The 15,404-nt window shown below is 48.1% G+C and overlaps 1 protein-coding gene across 8 annotated transcripts in view; it reads left to right on the plus strand.

Annotated features, from left to right (window-relative positions):
* Window positions 1-15,404, plus strand: part of LOC308463968 (ras GTPase-activating protein 4-like) — a 46,613-nt gene that overhangs the window by 25,186 nt on the left and 6,023 nt on the right. For 4 of the 8 annotated variants that reach the window (XM_080982892.1, XM_080982897.1, XM_080982896.1 and 1 more), the window contains exons 5-17: window positions 897-1,026; window positions 4,971-5,079; window positions 6,285-6,419; window positions 7,178-7,269; window positions 8,466-8,583; window positions 9,432-9,615; window positions 10,344-10,408; window positions 10,692-10,804; window positions 11,904-12,096; window positions 12,420-12,557; window positions 13,631-13,775; window positions 14,509-14,678; window positions 14,852-14,989. In XM_080982892.1, the coding sequence (XP_080839018.1) occupies window positions 897-1,026; window positions 4,971-5,079; window positions 6,285-6,419; window positions 7,178-7,269; window positions 8,466-8,583; window positions 9,432-9,615; window positions 10,344-10,408; window positions 10,692-10,804; window positions 11,904-12,096; window positions 12,420-12,557; window positions 13,631-13,775; window positions 14,509-14,678; window positions 14,852-14,989 (1,730 nt within the window). Of the gene's footprint in view, window positions 1-894; window positions 1,027-4,970; window positions 5,080-6,284; window positions 6,420-7,177; window positions 7,270-8,465; window positions 8,584-9,431; window positions 9,616-10,343; window positions 10,409-10,691; window positions 10,805-11,903; window positions 12,097-12,419; window positions 12,558-13,630; window positions 13,776-14,508; window positions 14,679-14,851; window positions 14,990-15,404 lie in introns of those variants that run through there. The other 4 variants (XM_080982894.1, XM_080982893.1, XM_080982895.1 and 1 more) reach the window with 4 other exon arrangements.

The following is a 15,404-nucleotide window of genomic DNA, read 5'->3' on the forward strand; positions in this document are numbered from 1 at the left end:
CTGGACTAGGTGGCAAGAGGACTAAGAGCTAAGGAAAACTCCAGAGTCAGAATAAAATGTCAAAGAAGTTTTTAACAGTCTCCAGCTGTGTGAACACTCCTGTTTAATCCGCATCCAGGATGCTCCCACTGCTGGTTTGGGAAGCAGTGAACACACAATGTTAGCCAATATCCATATCTCTCCTGTTGCTTCTTAGGAAATATATATATTTATTTTGGTCAATAACTAGTAGAGTTCTTAGGAAATATTTTACACTGTATTTTTGTGTTGTGAACTAACCTGAGATCTATGGATGAAGGGCGGTATACAGTAATTTTTTTTAAAAAAAAAGTAGTATAAACACCGACAACTGGGAAACACTGGCCTGCGAGCGCTCCAATTGGAGAACAGCCTTTACCAAAGGTGTCATGGACTTTGAAGACGCTTGAACTCAGGACAAAAGGGAGAAACGTGCTAAGAGGAAGGCACGCTTGGCAAAACCTCACCATGACCAACTCCTGCCTGGAAACCTATGTCCCCACTGTGGAAGGATGTGTGGATCCAGAACTGGCCCCCACAGTCACTTACAGACTCACTGTTAAAACCATGTTCATGGAAGACAATCTTACTTGACTACGAGTGATCGCCAGAGAAGAAGAAGACAGATTTTTAAAAGTAAAAAATAAAATTTGTGGTGCGGTTTTCAACAAATCAGCTTCGACCGGAACTGAGAAAAATAACAATCTATCTGTGCTTCCAGCTGGTAATGCGCACTCAGCCTTCATGACCCTTGTGGTCCTTTTCCAGCTCTATGATTCTGTGATCTTCTTTGACCCTGTGCCATCCCTGTGAGGGTAGGGCACGGTTGCCCCTGAGTTGAAAATCTTGTGCTTCCTTCTCCCTGTCTCTGTTCTCAGGCTATAATGGCTGGCTGAACCTCACCGAAATTGACCCAGACGAGGAAGTTCAAGGGGAAATCCATCTCCAGATTGAGATTGTTGACAGTGGTGCCGTGAGAAAGCTGCGCTGCACTGTGTTTGATGCCAGGTAAGGCTGTTCTGTGCCAGAGATGAGACTGCAGGACAAGGGTTTGCAACCTCCCCTCCCCTGTGACCTTATGCCATCCAGCCCTCCATCTGATTTTAAGATGCTTCCACAAGCTGTAAAGCCAGACCCTTTGGCTGGAGCAATCTGTCCCTCTTCCCCCACAAAGAATCCTCGGAACTGTAGCTTACCCCTCACAGAACTACAGTTTTCAGCATCCTTTACAAACTACAATTTCCATTATTCATTCATTCATTTATGCTTTTCAGTTTAATCATTTCACAAATTTAACAATCATTTTGACATTTCAAAACTTTACTTCCTTCCCCCTCTTTCTGCAGTTCCATAAATTTATTTTTAATATTTTCTGCATATCCAAATTAACTTAATTTGCTCATTTATTCATTTGCTTCAAATATATACTCCTGGCAAACTGCAGGTTATTACAATAATCCTGCTAATGTTCTTATCTGTTTACAATTTACCTGTAAATATTCAATAAACCATTTCCATTCTTTGATAAAGTTTGTTATCTTGGTTTCTTATTCTTCTGGTAAGTTTCACCATTTCTGCATATTCCATAAGTTTTTGTATCCATTCTTCCTTTGCTGGGACTTCTGCTTATTGCCATTTTGGGGCGAATAACATTCTTGCCACTCTAGTCACATACCCGAATAAGTTTCTATACAGTTTTGGTAAATCTGCCCCTATAATTCCCAAAAGAAAAGCTTCTGGGTTGTTGTTTTTTACAAATGTTATATTAAACATCATTTTCAATTCATTACATATCAGTGCATTACATACCCAGCCAGATGGGTGGGGTATAAGTAATAAATTATTATTATTAAATTATTATTTCCCAGTAAGCTTTAACCTTACTATAAGGCCACTGCATATGATAAAAAGAACCTTCTTTCTCTTTACATCCCAGGATTCCTTGTTGGAGCTCATTTGCTTTGAATGTGTGATGTTTGCACAATCTGAGTCAGGCCACCAGCCCTTGCAGCTCAGTCGTGCCTACAGCAGCCTTCTTGGGTTTCTGTCCTGGCTCCCAGGTCTACTCAGAGATGCTGAAGATTGGACCTGGGGCCTTCTAGATGCAGAGCATGCACTCTGCCACTGAGCTGCTTTGTGTGGAGTCTCCCCCCCCCCCCCCGGAGGATCAAGCCAAGCCCTTTGCCAGGGAACATTCTGAGCCCTCTCTAATTGCAAGAGCCCTTAATCATGGGGGATTGGCTGACTGAAGGAATGAGCTGTGCCGTTCCTTTAAGAAGAACAGAAGGAACACAGGGCGGTGATGCTGGGTCAGATAGACAGCCCTTCCAGCTTATTAATAAAAATTATTAATGATTTCGGTGCATAGCACTTGTGACAGTGCTTCCCATAAATTTTCTTGCTCTAGAGCTGGCACAGCACAGCAGCTAAGAGACTGAGCCGTCACGTGGATTTTATTTCAGTCAATTTTTTGACTACATTTTATTTTAGTCAAATTTTTGTTGGCAATATATTTTATATTACAAACTTCCCATATAATACATAATCATTTTTTCTTTTATCGACTTCCCATCCCATTTTCCGTGGTGTTTTTCCCCCATTCTTCCCCTTTGCTGCACCCTATCTTTCTTCTTTTATATCATAACCACAATACAAGAATCTCTCATTCTTTCTGTTGCTCGTTCGAATCGTGCTCGCGAATTCATCATACTATAATATTTCTTCAAACAGTCTGAAAAAGGCTTGCATTCCTCCTTAAAGCAATCATTGTTTTAGGTGTTAACTTTGCAGATTCAGCCTAGTCCATTGCTTATCCATTCTTCTTTGGTGGGAACAACTTCTTCTTTTCATTTCTGTGCATAAAGAATCCTAGCTGCTGTAGTTGCATACATAAACAACCTAACCATCTTTTGGGGGGACTTCCGTCCTTATAATCCCTAGATACGTTAGTCGATTTTTTAAAAGTCTATATCCCACCTTTGCTCAAAGGGGCTCAAGGCGTCGTGCGTGGCTCTCCCTCTCTCCCTGTTGCCCTCACAACAACCTGTGGGGTAGGCTGGGCTGAGAGACTGTGATTAAACCAAGGTTATCCAGTGAGCATCATTACTGAGTAGGGATTTGAATTCTTCCAGGCAGCTTTTGGCAAACAAGCCTCTCTCCTCCTGGCCTCAGTCCCCTTCCCTGTTTGCAAAATGGGGGATAATGCTGATGTGCCTTACAGGGTTGTTTTTGCTTTTGTTTAAATTTACCTTCTGCCAAGTCAGACCCGTGGTTCTAGCTGAGACCCGTTTAGCTCAGATTGTCCGTTCATTGACTGCTAGCAGCTGTCCAGGATCCCCAGCTGGGGAATGAATCGGGGATCTTCTGCATGCAAAGCTCTGCTGTAATACAAATGCCGAACCCAATTTGACCAGGGTGCTCATTTGCATTAAAAATCAGAGGGGGCGGGCAGGGAAATCAACCAACATAATTGCATAGCTGGTATGAAACAGCGCAAGGAGGATTCATGGTTTTGTGGTGGGCACAGCACAGATGAGACGGAAGGCAAAGTTCAGGCTTGCGAGGGTGTAGCAGGGAATGCCTGATCATTGCTGCTGTGCAAGCAGAGGATCTGGCGATGTGAGTCAGAGATGCGTTTCTATAAAGCAATAAACTTTCCCAATTTTCCTTTCTTTACTGTCTTGCGGTATCCACCAGTTCTCTGCTGGAAATAATCCTTTCATTAAAATGAAACTCTCAAACTCAGTGGGAGAAAAACATTGGTCGTTCAAAAGGAAGCCTGTGGAAAGTGACGCTGTGTTTGAATGTTGGGTCCCCGGAAGAGGGTGCAAAGCCATATGCTAAGGGCTAGTGGGGGTGTTGTTGTTTAGTCGTTTAGTCGTGTCTGACTCTTTGTGACCCCATGGACCAGAGCACGGCAGGCACTCCTGTCTTCCACTGCCTCCCGCAGTTTGGTCAAACTCATGCTGGTAGCTCCGAGAACACTGTCCAGCCATCTCATCCTCTGTCGTCCCCTTCTCCTTGTGCCCTCCATCTTTCCCAACATCAGGGTCTTTTCCAGGGAGTCTTCTCTTCTCATGAGGTGGCCAAAGTACTGGAGCCTCAGCTTCAGGATTTGTCCTTCCAGTGAGCACTCAGGGCTGATTTCCTTCAGAATGGATAGGTTTGATCTTCTTGCAGTCCATGGGGCTGTCAAGAGTCTCCTCCAGCACCATAATTCAATAGCATCAATTCTTCGGCGATCAGCTTTCTTTATGCTTCAGCTCTCACTTCCGTACATCACTGCTGGGAAAGTGGGGGTGTTAAGGGATGATAATACTACAGAAGGATGTTAGAAAACAGCAACACAAGCCCTTTGACGGAAAGAGAAAACAAGGTGAGCAATTTAGGGGAGCCATGATAGTGTGACGGAGATTGTGACGCCATGTGCCATCCAAGAGACTTTTACTTTTTTGTTCGTTCTTTGTTTATGTGCTTTCTTCTGAGCCTCAGATCTAGAAGTGCCCAGATTTGCTCATTCTTCAGCTTGCTGTATAGCCTTCACCGTTTCTCTTATGTAAAGCTACGTAACTGAGGTTGCGAATAAGGTTACGAGTAATAGGCCAAACCAAGGCATTTTGCAGAAGGAAATCGCACCCCCACCCTCAAATAAAGGCAGGCTGTGTACACACCATATATTTAAAGCCCATTCCCCCCACCACTTCTGACATGGGTTGCCCCAGACATTTTAACCGATTTTTGTAAATTCTGCCTAGGAGCTATTTCCAACAGATGAATCCTGGATGTATCCGGGAAAATCCCAGACATATGGCAGCCCTGCTTAACGTGCCAGTTCTAATCAAATCCTAACATTTATTAAACCCCAAGCATTTAGCACCCACAGATCTATAAAAATATCCTCTCTCTTTCCTTCCTTCCTTCCTTCCTTCCTTCCTTCCTTCCTTCCTTCACAGAGATTTGGCTCGGAAAGACAGAAATGGAGCCTCTGATCCCTTCGTCAGAGTCCGCTATAATGGCAAGACACAGGAAACTTTGGTGAGCTCCAGCTGTAAGGAGAACAAGGTATTGGGGGGAGGGCGGGGAAGGGGAAGGGCTACATAAGGCATTTAAGGGCAGGTCCATGCCAGGCACAGGAAGTATGTTGCTCTCCCCCACAAAGAGCCATGGGAACTGTAGTTTAAGGCCTTGTTGGGAATGACAGCTCTGTAAGGGTGAAACTACCGTTCCTAGAGTGGGGAGCTGTGAGCGTTAAATGTGTGGTCTGGATCTGCGCTCTGGAGAGGCAGCCTGCCAAATATATCCCACTCTCATATTTGTTTCCCCAGCCTTAAGTCCAGCTGGGCAGGGTACAAATACACTGGTACCTCTGGTTACGAACTTATTTCGTTCCGGAGGTCCGTTCTTAACCTGAAACCATTCTTAACCTAGGGTACCACTTTAGCTAATGGGGCCTCCCGCTGCCGCCACTGCGCGATTTCTGTTCTCATCCTGAGGTAAAGTTCTTAACCCGAGGTACTACTTCCGGGTTAGCGGAGTCTGTAACCTGAAGTGTTTGTAACCCAAGGTGTTTGTAACCCGAGGTACCACTATAATAAAATTATTATTATGATCTCTGTACATTAAGTACTGTATAAGCCTAGGCAAGTGGGGCCCAAAACAGCAGAATGTCACAGTGTGAGGCGTTCTAGTTCAGGATACTCCTTTTCATTCCTCCTCCCAGCTGGCTTTCCATTCCCTGTTCACTTGGTGTATGAGTCCCCATTTGACTGTTTTTCTTGTACCGCTTTTATTATCTCCCCCCTCCCTCCGCAAAAGAAAGATATTTGGTACTTTGGCAAATTTGGGGAATTGCTGGTCCCTCTCTTTGGCTACATAAGGACCAGGGCTCAAAATAATGGATGTCGTTTTTAGCACACACAAATGGAAACTCTGCCCCAAACATTGCAGGTGTGGGTGTCTCAGGAAGAACCTTCAAAGCTCTTTTTTCCCCAAGAAGTCTAAAATGAGGCTCCAGCTGGCACAATAGGGGAGTGGTCAAGTGGGGGAGTGAACAGGCATGTCTCTCTCCAATCCTCTCTTTTCTAGCCACTTCATTCCATCCAGTGTTATGAGTTTGGGCAGGTCAGTTTGCATGACATCCTTGGTTCCCCAGCAGGCTCTTCCTCCTCCTCCTCTTCCTCTTCCTCCTGTTTTCACCAGCATCTTTTAAAGAATTTGCTTTCGGGAGGAAGAATTTGCTTCCATTATTGGCTTTGCCTGTCGTCCAGGTGATCAAAAAATCTTGCTACCCAAGGTGGAACGAGACCTTTGAGTTCGACCTGGACGAGTCGGCCGCGGAGAAGCTCTGCGTCATCGAAGTCTGGGATTGGGATCTCGTCAGCAGGAACGATTTTCTAGGGAAGGTAAGCAGCGGGGAAAGAGGGCTTGGAAAAAGACAGACATTTAAATGTTCTCCTAGCAAGGGGGCAGTCCTGTTCAAAGGCCGATCTCTTCGGTTTTCTGCCTTTGCGTTCTGTGTACTTTTTTTTAAAGGAATCCCCACTTTAAGGAAGGTGGGGGAATAAACATTTTAAAATTGAATACGATTGCAGCAAACATACAGATATGGAAAAGGCTGGAGCCATGGGCAGATGGAAAAGTCGCTCCTAAATTTGGCATGCCTCTTGTGCACTGCCCTGTGCAATTGGAGGGCGGGTTATAAATGCTTCTCGTATATAAAAATAAATGGAAAAAGCTGCCGCTCAGGGAATGCGGCTCTCAGCAGAGAAGAGCACTGTCCACTCACAACACTGAATTTATGGGGGTGCTCAGAAGTGTGGCTGAGCCGCCCCCGCCCAGTTTTTAGTATATATTGTTAACCAATAGGTTTTTCTCATTCCCTGCTCCCAGGCCTGTACAGAGTTGTGGGTAGTCAGGTAGACTTATCCCAGGCCTCAGAGGGCTAAGCCGGCTGGTGGGCCCTGCCCGGGCCCTGCCCTACCAGTTTATAACTTTATTCTAACAAAATTCCTGCCCTGAGCCTCAGACAAGCTGTGCATGGGCGTACCTGCTCCTATCTGGTTATGTTTTTTTTGGAAATGGGAGGTGCTGGGGGGGACATGGGGAGGCCTTGCTTCAGATGGCAGTAAGCACAACTCTCTCTTTTCCTTTCCGTTTGCAGGTAGTATTCAATGTCCAAAAGCTACAGGCGGTCCAACAAGAGGAAGGGTGGTTTATGCTCCAACCGGACAAATCAAAGCCAAGGCGGGACGAGTGAGTCTCTGTTTTTCAAAGGGGAGCTTCACTTGTTTGCCCCTAAGTCAACCTGTATGGGATTTTGCTGCTGCCACAGTCCTGCTAGAGTGTTTAAGGGATGCGGGTGTCGCTGTGGTCTAAACCACAGAGCCTAGGACTTGCTGATCAGAAGGTCGGCGGATGGAATCCCTGTGACGGAATGAGCTCCCATTGCTCTGTCCCAGCTCCTGCCAACCTAGCAGTTCAAAAGCACGCCAGGGCAAGTAGATAAATAGGTACTGCTGCAGCAGGAAGGTAAACGGCATTTCCGTGTGCTCTGGTTTCCGTCACGGTGTTCCATTGCGCCAGAAGCGGTTTAGTCATGCTGGTCACATGACCCGGAAAGCTGTCTGTGACAAACGCCAGCTCCCTCGGCTTGAAAGCGAGATGAGCACCACAACCTCATAGTCGCCTTTGACTGGACTTAACCATCCAGGGGTCCTTTACCTTTTACCTTTACCTTTAGAGTGTTTGCCCTACTTATCTTACTGGACTTGTTCCTGACGAAATAGTTTCTCCTTGGAGCCAGGGGCATAAAATCTCTTCTGCCCAGGGGCGGCAGTAGACGTCATTTATTTATTCCTTTCGTAAAATTTACGCCCCGCTTGACTGTATAGAAAAGCCTCAGAGTGGCCTAGCATTACCCAGTCATTGCTGTTCCACTATAAAGCTGGAGAATGAGAAGACTTGAGAGGGGATACGAGAGCCAGGGTCAAATATCGGATGGAGAAGCTTGTTTTCTCCCGCTCCCGAGGGCGGGACCCAAACCAATGGATTCAAATGGTGAGAAAGAAGAGTTTGAGTAAACATTAGGAATAACCTTGTGGTTGTAAGAGCTGTGGCAACCGACTCCCCTTCGTTTGAGGTTTTTAAACCTGTCACCTGTCATGGATTCTTTAGCTTCCATTCTTGCATTGTGGGAGGTTGGACTTAGACGACCCTGGGAGTCCCTTCAAAACAGAACCTAAAGACTCCTACAAAATCACAAGGACCTGTAGCTCATGTCCTAACTGAGGAGGGCCGAGGAGCCTGTGGCTCTCCAGTCGTCCTTGCTGGCTGGGAGTGATGGGAGCTGCAGCTGGGCAGCATCTCTCCTGAAGGATTCTGTGGTCCATGGTGGGACCATGGAGTTAGTTTGCATCAATCACATTGCACCCTTTCCCCTTCCTTTCCAGGGGCAACCTGGGCTCCCTACACCTCCAGCTGCAGCTTCGGGATGAGACGGTGCTTCCGTCCATCCACTACCAGCCTCTTGTCCAGCTTCTGTGTCAGGAAGTTAAAGCAGGTGCCCAGGTGAGATCCATCGCTTTTGGTGGGCAGGCCCTTGAACTGGGGTGACCCAGGTTCTTCCCTTCACTCAGCTGTAAGGCTCGCTGGCTCGCCAGTCGTTCTCTCTTAGCTTAACCTACTTCGCAGGGTTGCTGTGAGTATAGAAATGCGCTTGGAACCCGTGCGTGCTGCCTTTAGCTTTTTGGGAGAAAGCTAGGAAAACGATCTTGGAGATGCACCTGTTTAGACATGCATTTACCTGATCTCCAGGCCTGAACCTCCTGATCTAATTGCTTTAATTGTTAATGCTGTTTTAATGGGCTTGTTTTATTGTACATCTTAATTATGCACGCTTGGAATGCCTTGACGAAATGAACTTATTGTGCACTTTGATTGCACATGGATATATTTTGTAACTCGGTTTTACATGTTGGCAAGCGAGCAGAATGTGTATACAGTGGTACCTCGGGTTAAGTACTTAATTCGTTCTGGAGGTCTGTTCTTAACCTGAAACTGTACTTAACCTGAAGCACCACTTTAGCTAATGGGGCCTCCCGCTGCTGCCGCACCGCCGGAGCACGATTTCTGTTCTCATCCTGAAGCAAAGTTCTTAACCCGAGGTACTATTTCTGGGTTAGCGGAGTCTGTAACCTGAAGCCTATGTAACCTGAAGCATATGTAAGCCAAGGTACTACTGTATAAATAAAAAACGCTGTTAAAGAAATATTTGATGACGTTGAGAATAGACCCCCTAATTTTGTGCATGCAAGTGGGGTGGGGGGAACTCTCCATCACGCTTTAATCGATGTTTTTTTTTCTCCTCCTGAGTTTCACATGCGTTACAGCCTCCCTGGGGGGGTCTATCTCCTCAGCTGCTCCCCTTCTTTTTTTCCTCCTGGCAGGACGGGAAAGTCCATTTGATAACCCTGATTGAGGACACCACAACCGCCGAGTGCAGGCAGGAAGTTGCCATCAACCTTGTCAAGCTCTTTGTGGGCCAAGGGTTGGCCAAAGAGTTCTTGGACCTCCTCTTCAAACTGGAACTGGATAAAACTGGTAAGGATCCCGGGTGCATGACTGGGACATGGGAGGCTACCATGCTCTCCGTAGCTGGGGTACCATTTTATGTCACTAGAATGGAGGAGGGAGTGCAATGCATGGGGGGGGGGCGAGGAAGTCCAGATCTGCTCCAAAAAATTGATCATTTGGAACCAGGGGCATCTTCCCATAGAGGCTAGTGGCACAGGGCACCAGGGCGCCACGTTCTGGAGGGCATCAGGGAAGACGCAGAGGCTGGATGCGGCACCTCCTGGCATCAGCTCGCCGCCCTCACCCGCCTCTGCCATGCCACGCTGAAGCAGCGCCACGCCACGCCTGGAGCTTCTTCCTGCCGTGGCCACCACAGCACGAAGTGGCCAGCTGAGCCAGGAGCCGCCACGTCCAGCCTCCGCTTCCTCCCCACCGGAGGAGCTGTCCTCCAGCCGCTGCCCGCCTCCTCCAGCCCCGCAAAGCTGGGCGCAGTACCATCCTCCCTTAAAAAGGTTGGCAACTATGGGAAAGGGGTGGTGATGCCAGAGGGATCTTTGCACCACGGCACCAGATATGGTTAAGATGGCCCTAGTTGGACCTGGGCATGGGCAGTTCCTGTCCGCCTATGGCATTTCCAGACTGCTACCGTAATTTGGGTGGGTTTCAGTCACGTGCTGGCAAATCCAGGTTCCTAGAATCATAGATGGGGCAGCTCAGTAGAAGACAGCTTCCTGTGTTCCTGTGTTCTGTTTCAGATGAGCCAAACACTCTGTTTCGAAGCAACTCTCTGGCCTCTAAGTCAATGGAGTCATTTCTGAAGGTACTTGATGGGTTTGTGGTTTGCTTGTGTGAATCTTGAGTATGTTTATGTCTTTCTGTTTTTCCATCCATCTATATATCTCCTGGGATAGCTCAGTCAGAGCACGGGCCTCTCGATCTTGGGGTCGTGGGTTCAAGCCCCACGTCGAGCAAAAGATTCCTGCATTTCAGGGGGGCTGGACTCTTGGTCTCTTCCGACTCTACGATTTTATGATTCTATACTGCCGTCTGATCGTTCAGTCCGCTGTCTCTCCTGTCCTGCCCCAAAATCTTCCCATCTGCAGGTGGCAGGCATGCAATACCTCCACAGAGTCCTTGGGCCGACAATTAGCCGAGTGTTTGAAGAGAAGAGATGCATTGAGCTGGATCCCAGCAAAGTGGAGAGCAAGGATATTGGGTAAGAGAGCCGGGATCGGGGACCTTTCTCAGGCTGTACATATTGCTGTGAGTTTCGGGAGCGGCGGTTAGTATGCAGGATGCTTGGGTCCCTTCTAATTTCTGGGGGTCCTGGATTCAGTAGGGGTTAAAACTGAGTAGGTTGGTGAAGTAGGCAGAAAGGCCAGCTTCTTGCTGGATGAGTTGATAGCTCTCAATATTGTTGGTAGTATAACAAAGGAAGCTGTGCCAGAAAGCAAAGGGGTGGGCCCCTCTCCCTCACCTGGCTGCTAGTGAGTGGGAAGAATGGCTGAGCTGGGCTAGAAGCAGGCAGAAGCAGAGAGTGAGAGTCGTGCTTGATTTCTGCTTCAATCCAAGGCTGTGAGCTAGACCTTCTGGGGTGTTGGTGTTGATGTGATCCCCTCTATCATAGGCTCAGGTTGTGTATATATATATATATAATGTGTAAATAAACCCTTTATCTTAAGGACACCCCGTCTCCCCTGTCCCTCATTCCTAGGAAACCGAACCCGGGTAAGCACCCAGAACCACCGAAATCTTGCACCACTCAGAAATTTTCGTGGTGTGCAATAATATGTGCAGACACACACACACATACACACATGATATACATGTGTATTTCACAACACTCCACTACAACTAGGAAAATACAGCAATGACTAGGAAAATACATTGTTCCATTTCCATAGAGCACAGTTAAATTCTTAAAACGTGGTCACGTGTGTGGAGGCCCAAACTGTGGTCCCTTGCGGTTTACTCATGTTTGAGATTTATGCAAGAAACACCAGATTTTATTTGTAAAACCAGTTCATACATTTATATTCTGCCTTACCTCCTGGGAGCTCAAGGCAACGCATGTGCTTCCCCTGCCTTCCGTTTAATCCTCGCAACAGCCCTGCAGTGTACGTTAGGCTGAGAGAGACAGCGGCTGGCCCAAGGGTCACTCACGGCAGAGGGAGGGGATTTGAACGCCTGCTCCCTGCAAGGTCCTGGACTAAACCACTCTGGCTTATGCAGATGGCAGCGATGATGCTGGAAAGGTGGCACAGTCTCAGGGGCGGGAATCCATTTATTTCTTTTTCTTCCTCTCCCTGCGGCAGCTGCTCCAGCCTCCATCGGATCCAGAGCGAAAGCGACGTCATCCAGCAGAGCGCTCAGCACCTTCGGTCCTATCTTGGCGACCTGCTTGGCACCATCGCCAAGTCCGCCAGGGCGTGTCCCGCCATCATCCGCGCCACTTTCCAGCTGCTCTTCAAGAGGGTTGGGGAGCAGTTCCCCGAAGAGAAGGACCAGGTCAGCACAGTGGGATCCTTCTTCTCCTCCTCCTTGCCTCTGTCCTGGCCTGCTCTGACCACTGAACTGCACCGCTTCACCCACTGCGGACCTTGGGAGGGCATCATGTTTCCTTGGCAGGCGCTTGAGCAGCACCAGCCGTTGCAGGGGGCATCCAAGGCAGTGTGGTTGCCGAGAATTGTCCCTTGAGGACTAGGAACTTGGGCCTGGCCTGCAGATGTTGACAGGTGGCTAGCACAGGCTCTTTCCCTCCCTTCCTCTCCCCCTTTCCCCATCCCTTTTAGATGTTGACATCTGTGCTACCACTCCTTTTCCGCTTGCAGAATGTGAAGTTCATCGCCATCACCAGTTTCCTCTGCCTTCGTTTCTTCTCTCCGGCCATCATGTCCCCCAAATTGTTCCACCTGCAGGAGAAGCACGCAGACGCCCGCACCAGCCGCACCCTCCTGCTCCTGGCCAAGGTAAGAGCCAGCCTGGACTTCCCCTCCTGGACAAGGAGAGCACCCTGCCTGTAAATCCAGCCCCAGCATCTGCACACAGAAAATCCTGGCCCTGTAATCAGTGCTGGCTGCCATTTTAATTCCCCACAATGCCCCTGATGTTAGCATCACTGAGGAATTGTGGGAAATGGGAATGGCAGCTCCTGGAGCCAGCCACCATTTTAATTTCACACATAGCTCCCATTTTAATTTCACACATTGCCCCTGGTGTTAGTTTCACACTGGGGAATTGTGGGAAATGAGAACAGCAACTCCTAGAGCCAGCCACCATTTTAATTTCCCACAATGCCCCTGGAGTTAGCATCACTCAGGGGAATTCTGGGGAATGGCAGCTCTTAGAGCCAGCCACCTGGTGCTAATTGAATGCCACTTCTGCTTCCCACATTGACTGTGTCCAAGGTCTCCCAGAGAGCTTCATAGAATCTTAGAATTGGAAGGGACCCCAAGGGTCATCTAGTCCAATCCCATGCAATGCAGGAATCTCAACTAAAGTACCTGTCACAGATGGCCATCCAGCCTCTGCTTTAAAACCTGCAAGAAAGGAGATTCCACCACCTCTTGTGAGAGTCTGTTCAACTGCTAAACAGCTCTTAACTGTCAGAAAGGTTTTCCTGATGTTTAGTTCGAATCTCCTTTCTTGTAACTTGAAGCCATTGGTTCAGGTCCTACCTTCCGGAGCAGGAGGAAACAAGCTTGCTCCATCTTCCATGTGACAGCCCTTGAGATATTTGAAGGTGGCTATCATAGCACCTCTCAGTCTCCTTTTTTTCCAAGCTAAACATACCCAGCTCCCTTGACGGTTCCTCATAAGGCTTGGATTCCGGGCCCTTGCCCTCCTCTGCACACCTTCCAGCTTGTCAAGGTCCTTCTTAAATGGTGGAGCCCAGAACTAGCTGTGCAAGACCTGAAGCACAGGTCTCCTCCATCTCTTAGGCCCCAGTGTCCTCTCTGCCATGCACTGCACCAGCTTTTCACTTGATTTGTGGAGGCCTGTCCTTGACTTGTGGTCACCTCTCTGAATTCTTGCTTGCCAGGCTGTTCAGAACGTGGGGAACATGGACGCCGCTGTCAGCCGCACCAAGGAACCCTGGATGGCTCCACTGCAGCCCACCATCCAACAGGGCGTCGCACAGATGAAGCGGTTCCTCCTCCAATTGATTGACATTGAGGAGAAAGAAGGTAGGTGACTGAGGGCAGCCCCAAGCGCTTGGGTCTGGTTCGTTCTGATTGGAGGGAGGGAAGGTGCCTTGCAGGGCTACCAACCAATCATCTTCTTACTGGTGTGACCAATGAACAGCATTTTATTTGAGGTGGCGGTTGGGGGGTAAGCTGAAAACCAGGAGTCAGGCACCCACACCGTATATGTAACCACATTTAAAGTACGCTCCTTCCCACAAAGAATCTTGGGAACTGTAGTTCACCCCTCACAAGGCTGCAGTTCCCGGCAAGATAAACAAACTACATTGCCCAGAATTCTCTGAGGGGGGCATAGTGTGTACACAGGCAAAGCAACTGGGCTGTGAACTATGGCCCTCACCCCTGCCAGATCCTAGGTGGCAAACCATTCTTTCTCTTTCTCAGGGTGGATCTACACACAAGGGAAAATACACTATAAATAAGTCAGAAATTAAATAGTTATAACAAAAGAAAAGAAAAACCCTATGTAAAAACCGCACAGAAAATTTGTTTGCTCTCTGGTGCCATCTGGTGATGCATGTTTATAACACACTCAAAGTGTTGTCTTTTAACTAATGTAGCTGAGTCCTCAGTCTTCCTCGCTGCAATATGGGGCTAGATAATAATGACCTACCTTACAGAGTAAGCTGTATGGGACACACTTTGATTGCTAGATGGGTTTATTTAAAAAATAAAATCCAGTCAGTTTTGTTCTGGTTTTGTACTGTCTTTGCAGAATTGGACCCGCAGAAGTCCCCCTCCCTGCAGACCCAGGTTGTGAAAGAAGGGCCTCTGTTTATCTATAAGGCCAGAAGCAAAGGCCCTCTCCTCTCGTCCTCCTTTAAGAAGCTCTACTTCTCCCTAACCAGCGAAGCCCTCACCTGTGCCAAGACACCAAGCTGCAAGGTAAGGAGGCAGCAGGGAGGGCTGCTGCTGCTGTCATGGCCACCTGGTGGACTTTCCAGAAGGTTCTAGAAAGCCACGGGCACAGAAAGCCAGTCTAATCCAATAGACTGGCTTTCGCCTGATCCAACAGGGCTCCTCCGCCTGTGACGTACTTATGGAACTTGTCTTTTCAGAAAAGCTCCTTCATCACGCCAGCCAGCATCCGGGCAGCCGAAAAGGTGGAGGAGAAGAGCTTTGGCAACTCTCACGTCATGCAGATCATCTACGCCAACGAGGCCGGACAGACGGACACGGCTTATCTGCAGTGCAAGGTTGCCGTAGTTGGGGGTCCAGTTTAGGTGGTGAGGGAGAGCCTACGGTGGGTGATGACAGTGGTTCCAGCAGCACCCCTTCTGCAAGCCTGTTGTTTTCTCCAGAGGCTTGGAAGTGGCACCTGGCTTGCTCCTTTTGTCCTGCTGCTTTTCATTGGTCCAGAAGGTTTTGCAGCACTAACAAAAACAAACAAACCCCCAAACAAAAAAAAAGCCTTTCTTGGAAACAGGACCTGCAATGCTTGCTTGACCCCGAGGGCAGAAAATATGAGCATCTGACACACAATTTTACTTGTGGCATTTCAGCGTTGTGTGTGGCTGAAGGCCAGCCAGTTGAAATCACACACAAATTAAATCCACGGAAGGTGGAGCACTTGAAAACAGAGTTTTCCTGGTGCACAGAAAGAGCTTTTAC

This window comes from Podarcis pityusensis, assembly GCF_964106645.2.
Source record: "Podarcis pityusensis genome assembly, chromosome: 15".
Taxonomy (NCBI): Eukaryota; Metazoa; Chordata; class Lepidosauria; order Squamata; family Lacertidae; genus Podarcis; species Podarcis pityusensis.